Source organism: Anabrus simplex, chromosome 1 (assembly GCF_040414725.1).
Source record: "Anabrus simplex isolate iqAnaSimp1 chromosome 1, ASM4041472v1, whole genome shotgun sequence".
Classification (NCBI taxonomy): domain Eukaryota; kingdom Metazoa; phylum Arthropoda; class Insecta; order Orthoptera; family Tettigoniidae; genus Anabrus; species Anabrus simplex.
The window spans coordinates 359,453,002-359,463,830 of record NC_090265.1 but is presented as its reverse complement, the minus strand read 5'-3'; the positions used below and the strand labels follow the sequence as shown (position 1 = coordinate 359,463,830).

At 39.1% G+C, this 10,829-nt stretch overlaps 1 protein-coding gene across 1 annotated transcript in view; it reads left to right on the top strand.

Annotated features, from left to right (window-relative positions):
- The first annotated feature begins 528 nt into the window (after positions 1 to 528).
- PPP1R15 (Protein phosphatase 1 regulatory subunit 15) overlaps positions 529 to 10,829 on the top strand; it is a 51,713-nt gene continuing 41,412 nt past the window's right edge. The window contains exon 1 of the mRNA XM_067134904.2: positions 529 to 3,082. Coding sequence (XP_066991005.2) covers positions 1,019 to 3,082 — 2,064 coding nt within the window. The 5' untranslated portion in view covers positions 529 to 1,018. The remainder of the gene's footprint in view (positions 3,083 to 10,829) is intronic.

Below are 10,829 nucleotides of genomic sequence, written 5' to 3'. Positions count from 1 at the left end.
CTTCTCCATTACCCACCCCTTCTCTCAACCACGATTCCTCTCCTGTCACCACATCAGTCACATAAGTTTCCATCAATGCACCGAATTTTAATTGTTTATTCATTACACTCTGGCAGTTTACCAAGAGTCACGTGTGGGCCTAGCCTTATGGCCTTTAACCCCAATAACAATAAGCGAGATCATCAAACTAGAGAAAATCATTCCGCGTGCAAGCTACGTGACCTCCGGGGCGTCTTCGATTGAAATCATTCTCCTAAATAACGCAACAAATTTCCCTCCTTGACCCATTCAGCTGATGCAATTTCAGGCATTCCATTTATTTTATGGAAGTCAGTTGGACGTAGTGAAGTACTTATTTTATTGATGCAATTTCCAAATATTTAATACTCCGTACAACTTTGGAGTGGTGTAAATACTTGAAGCTTACACGACCGAAGACTTGAAGTGTACTACAGTAGGATGATACTTTGACTAACTGAGTCCCTAAGAAAAATGCGCAATACGCCATGATGACGTCAAACTTCTATTCATTCTGATTCCTGTCTGCTGATTCTGTTAATCCCGTAAAATGGAGGAATAAAGAGTACAGTTGTGAGTTTCACAGAATTATATACGAAAATGGAGGTGTCTACCGACGTATCAGCGCTCAAAGTGTGTAATACGAGTAGTTTGTTTGTAAGTGAAGAAGAGAAGAAGACGATATTGTGCAGATCTTGTGGATATTTGGTAAATTTGGTAACTGATACTAGCCCTGGACGATTCAGGAAGAAAAGTGTGAAGCAAGTTCCTGGCTCACGATTTGTTTTCAGGCGCAGGCATAGTTACCGAAGGTGTGGTACGCAGTCATTTTTCTTTATGAGAAATCGCAGAAACAATCAGTGCGCGTGTCAAATAACGAAGTAAACATTGTTATAACTATGACCATAGACCTAAACAATTAGATCAATATGGCAAGGTAATTTGTTGTAAATTGATGTACATATAGATTTATTGTGAAGTTACATTGCCTACAAAGGAAATGGATTTCCCTGGTGTAAGTTTTTTCATTGAAAATAAGAACATTTTCCCGCTGTCATCTAAAATTCAGCAGTCAAAAATGCCATCGGCAGATGAATTCCAAGGTGTTCCAATAACAGGACATAAAATAGATACACAATGCTATCTCGATGTGAAAGACAGCAAGTACAGCAATAATTTGCTTCCCGATAAAGATCATGGTTTTACGCTTGTCAAAGGTGAACAGTTTTCTGCCAAAAGAGACATGTGTGGACATTTTAATAGTTTCCCTGCTATTTCTATCTCGCAACTTGTTGGCGGTTTTGTTGGTAGTAAAAGCCAAATTCGTTCCGTTAACAGGGAAGCATGCCAGATTTGGGATGTAATTTTTCGACAGCTTGCTGATACTGCATACCAACCACCTAACATTCAGAATGGTGCCCATCATTATTACAAGTACAGTAAGACATCCTATTCTCAAAATCTTTTCAACGCTTTTTGTCAAGAAGGCAGGACAGCTTTGGATGGAATAGCATCATACGTCATTTCCCAAAATTGTGAGTTTTTGCAAGAACAAGAAATGATTCACTCAATGTCCAAATCCAACTTAAAGAGCAAGTGTACTGTAGTGGAGTCTTCATTGAATGAGTACAAAGGAGTATTGGAATCTACTGTTACTGCACCTAAAATATCAGTGTCAGTGGATTATCCTGCAGCTATGAATTTGGTGTCTACTCCAGAATTGTCATCAACAAGTATACCAAAACAGTCGTATGCAGATGTTACAAAATCTGTAACCACTAAATCTGAGAGCCAAACTTCTGTTCAGCAGTCTACCATTTTTAATAAGATCTCTCCAAGGCTTAGGAAGATGAGAAATCTAGAGGAAAAGAAACCTTCATTTCATTCCAGAAATCAAATTGCTTTGGAGCACGCTAGGCCTAGTCATTTGCCTGTGTTTAATACCTCATCAAAGTACACGCAGACAATGAGTAAACATAAATACAAGGAATCGCAGTCTTCTTGTAGGCCTACTTCTAAATCTGAACCGTCATGTAAGCAGTTGCCAAATTTTAATTACTCTCCACAGCATGTTAAGAAAATGACTGAAAGCATTAAGGGTCAAGAGTCATCATATTGGCCTGCCAGTGAGACAGGTAGTTGGAGGACAAGGCAGGAGTCTGTCGATCATAATTTTCGGCAACCATTGCAGAATACTAATCACAGTTGTCAATACAAGCACTTTAATACAGTTTATCCTGCATTCAACCGAAAGAGTCGTGTTGTTGGTTCAAAAGGACATGGTAATAAAATTGAGTGTTTTTCTAAACGTCAAAATTCTGATCAAGGAAGTTCTAAGGTTGGAGACTGTTACATTAGCTTGAAATCTACACGCATAGTCGATCTCTCTGATGCACCGCCATTCGGAAGAAAGTTTAAGCGTTTGTCTAAAGGTTTTCATTCAAAGATAAGAGAAATTCACAAAGGAAGGAGAGATCGTGACTACAAAAATATGTACCAATTTAGCTCTCACACGGGTGGTGCAGATGTGTGTACTAATTGGCGTTCCAAGCATAAAGGAGTTGTTTGTTGTGGTACTGTTAATCGTGAGGATTTGGTATCTGCCAGGCTGAACGTTCCGATAACTTTAACAAAGAACATTCCTGAATCTTGTGTGAAGGGTAACTCTTGCGTTGTCACAGAGAGCAATGGTGAAGGTTCTATTGGAACCAAAAATTTGCAGAATCAATCTCAGTGTGATGAACCACTAGTTACTCCAAATCTCTTGCTCGATTTTTCATCTAATTTGGACTGTATTAGTGTTTCAAGTTCCTGTGGTGACATTTCAGATATTTCAGGCTGCAGAAATAGATTTTTGTCAGAATGTTCAGTAGACAGCGATGATAGTTTTGTTGTAATGTTCGAATCTGAATGTGTGGAAGATAGGTCTGCTGGGGATTGTGGAGCAAGGCAAATGTATCTGTGTACTTCCCTTGACTCTGATACATCGGATGGTTGGAGCGAGTGTGAAAGTGATGATGACGACATTGCAGAGAGTGATAATGAGAGTGAAGGCCATGATGAGGTAAGTCTAAAATTTTTAACTTTATACCTTTTAATTTCTTTAACCCTAGAACTAGCAATGTTAAATTTTGTTGTGCAAACCTTATTTGGCAAAGCTCTAAAGGCTACTCCGCAATGTTAGTAACACGAGGCTACACTGTGGTGCGCACGAAGTGACTCTCCTTTAATACTTAGGTTTCCACTAGTAGCGTTGAGGTACCGTAAGTAGAGCTGAGTAGAATAGCAATGCTGCCAACTGTTGCTTGTTGGTTTGATATGGCTACACTTTTTTTCCTTGCCATGCGGACAGTATGCGCCGCGGCGATAGAAAAGAGCCGCTTGAAAGGAGTGTGGCCCCAAAGGGGCCACTGTTCTCATGATGGAGATTGGCCTAGATGTGCAAAAATATGTTAAAGCTAATAAATGACCTTTATTTCTTGCCATAAGCTTTGAGATTAAAGGAGGAATTGAGGAAGTGTAAGGTTACCATCCGACGCCATGACACTTCGCGGGCCTCTTTAGCCTTTTTTCTTTTGCCGTGGTTGATAACGTCGGCCAGAGCCCATGATCCTTGGCATAATCAATGGATAATGGTGCCTGGACCACTACTTTAGGTTATAAAAGTAAATATACTTGTGGGGGGGTTACGTGAACGCTAGTGATCCACGAAATATCACTGTAATATTTGTCACAAATTGAAGAGAGTACTTGGTTTTTACTCAAATAAAGTCTCAAATCCCAGGTTGATTAAGAAATAATACGAAATATTTTATTTTAGAGAATACATACTTTACTGCCTTACAACTATTTCCGCTACGTCGCAGCGCTTCCGTAAGTGTTTTGTTTGTCCAACACTGTCGTCTGTGATGTCTTTGCTCACTGAAATTCTTTGGTGTCGTTTTATTGATTTTTCTCATTCGATGTAATTTGATGGGCTGTCACTTCAAGAGCACTATAACTGATTCATTAAACGATTTATTGGTCCAGGAATCATGCTATTTTCCTTTTAATATATATATATATATATATGTATTGGTCCAGGGATCATGCTATTTTTGGTTCAACAAAATACCCGCACTCCCATTCATCGGTGCCAGCCAACGAGCTAGAAAGAGAGCTAGAGCTCGTTGGTGCCAGCCCTGGACCTTAAGAAAAAACAAACGACGGCGCGAGCAGCGGAATGCAAGACATATGGACAAAGATAACAAAGATCACAGACATAGCACTCCCATTCATCGGTGCCAGCCCTGGACCTCAAGAAAGAAACAAAAAACTGCGCAAGCAGCGGAATGCAACATAATGGACTCCTGTTTACAGCTCGTATGTACGTACTCATATTTCTTGCTAGTAACGATGGTATTTCTTAATCTACCTGGGATTTCAGACTTTATTTCAGTAAATCAATGATTACCTTCCATTTGTGACAAATATTACAGTGATATTTCGTGGATCACCAGCGTTCACGTAACCCTTGTGGGGGTAGGGGGGTTGATCCCTGGCAAGCGTATTGAACACATCTCATCATTAGTCCAGCCCGTGGACTGCTATTCACACAGACGCGTAACGACTGTCATTTGTTTTCTCGCTCGCGGCCGCCTTGGAAAGGATGTCCTGCACCAGTGCTCAGTGCTGCCAACCTCTGTACTTAGGAACTATGCTTCAAATTGTATACGGTTAGGACAGGATCTAGTCAAGTCCATTGGTCTGGACGGTTAGGATTCTTGCTGTGGACAAGATCATTGGTCTGGACGGTTAGGATTCTTGCCGTGGACAAGACCATTGGTCTGGGCGGTTAGAAGCCGCGAAGCAGCATTAGGCCCCTAGTTTCGTATACGTCTTGCGCTTTTATTGTGCTGCGGTTGGTAACGGATTATCATCAACATACTTGACGGGAAGGAGATCACGTGCCACTTTACATTGGCCAATAAGAATACAAGTACCTACTTCAGAAATGAGCATGGCGTGTAATAATCTTTATTAGGTTATAAAAGTAAATATACTTCTTCGGGCGGGATGGTGGGTTCCTGGACATCGCAAAGAACACACCTCTCCTCTGAGATGCTCTCCAAGTAAGATTTCACTAATTCCACTCACTTGTAACATTACAAATTATGCTGGTCTACGGGCTGTACTAATGCCGCAGCATTTAAAGTAGGGCCTAACATTTTATGTAATAATCCTTGCGAAGTAGCCTCTGGAGTTCTACCCAAAACTCTAACCGGATTTCTTTCTTCTTCTCTTCCCTCTCCTCCATTAGCCTCTTCCAGCTGTCAGATGATGGTAGGGAGAACTTTAGTCTCAGCGTCTCGATTAGGAAAGGTTCCCTGATTGCAAGAAATCAGCTTCATTTCCTGTATCAAATCCTATTTACAATGAATCAAAAACAGTAAATTTCCACCTTTTTGATACTTATATTTGCAGATTATGTAGATCAAAGGTATCCACGAAATGTCACTATAATATTTGTCCCAAATGGAACATAATAATTGCTTTTACACCAATAAAGTGAAAAATCTGCGGTAAATGTATTGTCATTACTAGAGAAATGTATATGTACTTACGGGCCATAGACAGGACTCCTTTATGTTGTATTCTGCTGCTCGTGCCTTCTTTTGTTTGTTTCTTGAGGTCCAGGGCTTGCACCGATGAATAGGAGTGCTATGTCTGTGAATTGTCATTATCATTGTCCATATGACTAGCGCGGGCAGTTCAAACAGCAAAATAGCATGATCCCTGGACCAATAAATATACTATTATCGGCACACTTTATCTGGATGCATTTACACCCTAGTGCTGAATCGGTCGACCTCGGCAATGTTCGAGTTCGTACTGGCAACCTTTGAAACACAAACTATGAATCGCTTAAGGATCGTTGTGCGACATCTGGCGTACACTTTACGTACTAGTACTGTTGTGTACACAGCAAAGCCATACTATAGAATTCGTGCTAGGAACAAGATTCGCATCGAGAAATGTTATATAATGTTAAATAATGTGCATGTGACACAGTTGGCTTAAGATGGTAACGGTTTAGAAACTTCATATCGATCGATCATATTCTCGATTCAATTCAGATTTCATTTTCATTCAGTTGGCAGCACTACCGGAACCTGGACAGCTCCCTCCTTACTCCTCACCCCCTACACAAATGCATCCTGATAAAGTGTGCCGATAATACTTGTTTGTTGAAAGGAGAATAGCATGATCCCTGGACCAATAAATAATGAGTTAGGGCACAAAACGAATGAGCAACATGAAGAAAACGACACCTAATTAATTCAAACAACTTCAGTGAACAAAGACATCACACACGAAAGTGTTAGACAAACAAAACACATACGGAAGCGCTGCGACGTAGCAGAAAAAAATAGTTGTAAGGTAGTAAAGTATGTATCCATATTATTCCCTGCAAGTAAAATATTTCATACTATTTCTTTATTTACTGCAGATTTTACACTTTATCTGAGTAAAATGAATTATTATGTTCCATTTGGGACAAATATTACAGTGACATTTCGTGGATACCTTTCGTCTACATAACCTAATATCTGTTCCAATGAATAGATATAGTTTTAAAATAGGCTAAAATAAGTAAATCCATTTTCCTCACATTTCACCACCCCATTCAACCATCCACATTGATTTTATTTAAATTTTTAAAATTCACATACATAATAAGTAAAACAAGGTACTTATTAAGGTGTTCTTAAGAAGATAAATACTTTGGGCCGATTGCAGAAACGATGACTTGTTTGAAGCCTTAGACAACGTCTACCTAAACGATGTCTAAATCGAGCACAATCTTCCATTACATAAACAATGTTCAGTCGATGTTTAACTAGACATCGCTTAAAGTTTCAATTTTGGTTTGAAAATGGAGACAGAAGTGTCTTTCATTCAACTCTTTGTTTGTCGCAACCAAACGCCAGTCAGCTGTTTGTCTTCCTACACATTACTCAAATACGGCTAAGCTTGAGCGTGATGTACCCACAGATAAGAGTATCACTTTCGGTGGAAATTAAATCTCATCATAATATTATCGACACTAAAGTGACACGCCACCGTACGGGGAGTGTAGCTTTGATTATAGCGTTGTTATAATGAGTGTAATCTACCCATAAATATGGTAGCTTCGACAAAAGGAAAATGAAGCAATAGTAGTGAGTAACCGAGTGTGTTGTAAGGGCCATATAGATGTAGCTTGCATTATGGAGATCGTAGGTTCGAAACACATCATCGGCAGCCCTGAAGATTGTTTTCCGTAGTTTCCCTATTTTTACACCAGGCAAATACTAGGGCTGTTATTATGGCCACGGCTCTTCTTCCCCAGTCCTCCTCTTTAAACAATAATCACCACCACTTGCCTTTTCCTATCTGATAGTTGCCGAAAACTTATACGATTATACATATAAAAACCCCATACAACCTACTTTTTAGTTTTCACTATTAGGTGTGTTTACTTGGCAGTAAATATAAGTGAATCCCTCCCGGTTGATGTATGTGACAGCCGCCTGACGATCGGGACATGTAATTCTGATATGTATGTAGTCGAAGTGACCTATAATTCCATGGAAATTACCCCATGTGTATAATAAAATATATCGGTTGCCAAGAATTGTATTCAAGTTGACAGTTACCAGACTGTCCCTTTGTCAGTCTCAAGAAACAAGTCTCTCGAAGAGCGATACCTTATTTTAAGATCTACCTCCCCATACATGTCAAACGAATTGCTGCGATTTAGCAGCGGGCGACCCACAGAGAGGCCATTAGGCTAACCTTTCTTCCTGGAATCGTCTCAACATGATAATACAAATTACATGTTTCATGGTACATAACCTCTGATTGTGATTCACTCCTCTCATTTGAGGTTAAATAGTGCTCTCGGCATTGTTTAAACATGACCGGTTGAACATCGGTTTTAGACAGTGTTACGTACCCACTCTGCCCACAGATATGCGACAAAATTATGACGTGGCATGTCACCTTAGTATTAATATAAATAAATAATAAAGTTTCATTGCAGCTAATGGCTATATATAAATTGATTCTACTCTTGACTATATTCATGTAAGGTCTTTTCTCTTTTGCTACACTTATTGAAGTGGTATCGTTCACATATTTTCCCACATAATTTGCACACGCATTTGTCACTTGGTTCGTGATATATCTCTTTTACACATAGCTTATGATGAAATTCGTGTACAGCCAGCCTGTTGATAGCACTGCGCATGTTCTTATTTGGGCCCAGCCAGTTTCTGCTTGTCATAGCATCCGTCACGTAAAACTCTGGCCAGATTTTTTCTCTTTTGCTTAACCTCAGATTTAGGTGAGCAGTGGCTTAAGGTGTTGATGGTACGGAAAGATATCTAAGGTCCTCGATAAGGAAAGACTCCTGAGCTAACTCATAAGCTAGTCTAGATGGAGATGTCTTAGAAATACCAAATATTCTTTTCAGAAAGGTAGCTTTCACTTTTTCAAGGGTAGTTAGGTCTGATGTTGATAATTTGTCCCAGATTAAATCTATGCCATATGTCAGAATGGGTAGTATCTTTGCATGGAAAAGTTTCATTGCCGAGCCTATTGGTATTTTGGTTGGGTCTTGTATATTGTAAATTCCTCTTATTGCTGCTGCTGCTCTTTCCCTCACATGTATTTTGTATATTGTAAATTCCTCTTATTGCTGCTGCTGCTCTTTCCCTCACATGTATTTTGAACGAAGATCCTGACGTTTGTAGAGTGATGCCGAGGTAATGAAAATTATTTACTGTAGTCAAGTCTACCCCTGCATATGAAATTTTATCTGTCGCTGCTATTCTTCCTCCTTTTCTGAAAACCATACAGACCGTCTTGTCCTTGTTAACCTGGAAGTCGTTTGTTTCGGCCCATTCCTGTAACCTATCTACTGCGATCTGAAGGTCTTCTCTGTTTCTCGATCCTATTATCATGTCATCTGCGTAGGCATAAAGCACTGTCGATAGATTATCTGTTATTCTTGTAATGTCTGTTGTAGCTACGTTAAAAAGTGTAGGGCTAATGGGGTCTCCTTGTAACACACCGTTTGTTTGAGTGATGGGAGAAGAGAGTGATACCCCATCATCTATTCTCACATTATTGTAGGCTAGAAGATTATTTATTACAATTTTAAGTTCATTGTCTGCTCCACATTAACTTTGATCTGTTGAGCAAGTCAAAGGCCTTACTGAAGTCAATGAATACAGCATAAAATTTTCCTTTTGGTGCCTAAGTGCTTCTTGCACCTCATCTAGTAAATTAGCGACAGCTTGTAGAGTTCCTCTGCCTTTTCTAAACCCGAATTGTTCCTCTGGAAGATTGTCATCTATTCGTTAAGTTTTGGATTAATGATTTTTGTAAATACTTTCATGATGTTCTCTAACATTATTTGGTCCAATAAGGTGCTAGCAACTGTAAAGTGTCTTTTAGATTCTCGTTGTAAATTCCATCTGGACCGGCTGCTTTGCATTTTTTAGTATCTTGAATTGTTCTCGTCACTTCATCGATTGTTATTTCTAGATTTTTTGTCGAACTACATTTTAAGATATCTAGTGGTAATGTTCGTCCTCCTGTATTTAATACATTATTAAAGTGGTTTTCCGATTTATTCATATTTATTTGATTCGATGGATTCGCCCTTTTCCTATTTAAAGCCAGAATAGGATCTGTTAAAGCTTCTTGGGCTTTCTGTTGTGCCTGGATTTCGGTATAATGTTTCCTTTTCATTTTCAATAATTGTTTATAACTTCTTCGTTGTATCGCGTAAGCTTGTAAGATGGTTACATTTTTAAGTCTTCCGGCTATATGTAGTAAGTTAAGCGTTTTTCTTCTTTCTATGTATCATTCTACATCAAACCATTCTTCGGACTTCCGAGGTTTCTTGTAGAACAGGGAATCCCTTATTATTCCATTGATGATACCTAGAGCTGTTTCGAGATTACCTTCCTCTATGAGCTGATGAGTCTCTTCTATCCTTTGACTGTTTTCCCTAAGTTTGTTTTCATCTATACTTCTTGATCTTATGTGTATATTCTCTGTTTCATGTGGGACCTTTTGTCTAATTAAGAAATTTGCCGATACTGGTAGATGTATCCTTTGTGCTGCGATACCTTGATTTCTCATAATCTGGTGTCCTATTAATTTAATATTTCCTCCTCGGTAGAAGATTAAATCGATGGTACTGGAACCATTTGGAGCCAAGTAGGTGACCTCACTTTTATTGATTAGACGGTATCCTTCCGTGAGCAGCATTTCTAATATGATATCTGTTTTGCTATTGTGTTTATCCAGGCGACAGTTAAAATCTCCAGCTAGTATTACATTTTCATCCTTGTCAGTAAAGGCTAGGATTTTGGCTATTTGCTCGGCAGTGTCTTCTACTTTTTTCAATGGGCTAATATATGTTCCTACTATAGTAATTTCTTCTGCTTTCAAGATTACTAAGTTTTCATCTATTATTGTATCTCTTAAGTCTTCCCATTTTGTTGTTGAACATGCAGGTCACTCCTCCTCCTGGCCTTCCTCGATCCTTCTGAATTGATAATGCGTGTTTGCTGTAGTAGCCTGGTGTATCCATCCTCTCTGTCAGCATTGTTTCTGTGATTATAATTATATCATGTCCTGCCCAAGGATTTTCTGGAGTTGTTGAAAGCAAGCCTCTTATTCCTTCTACATTCCATAAGATCAAGTTAAGTGTGAGATTTCCTGAATCAAAGTTATCTTTTATGATTAATGTGTTCATTGACCTATTGAAATTT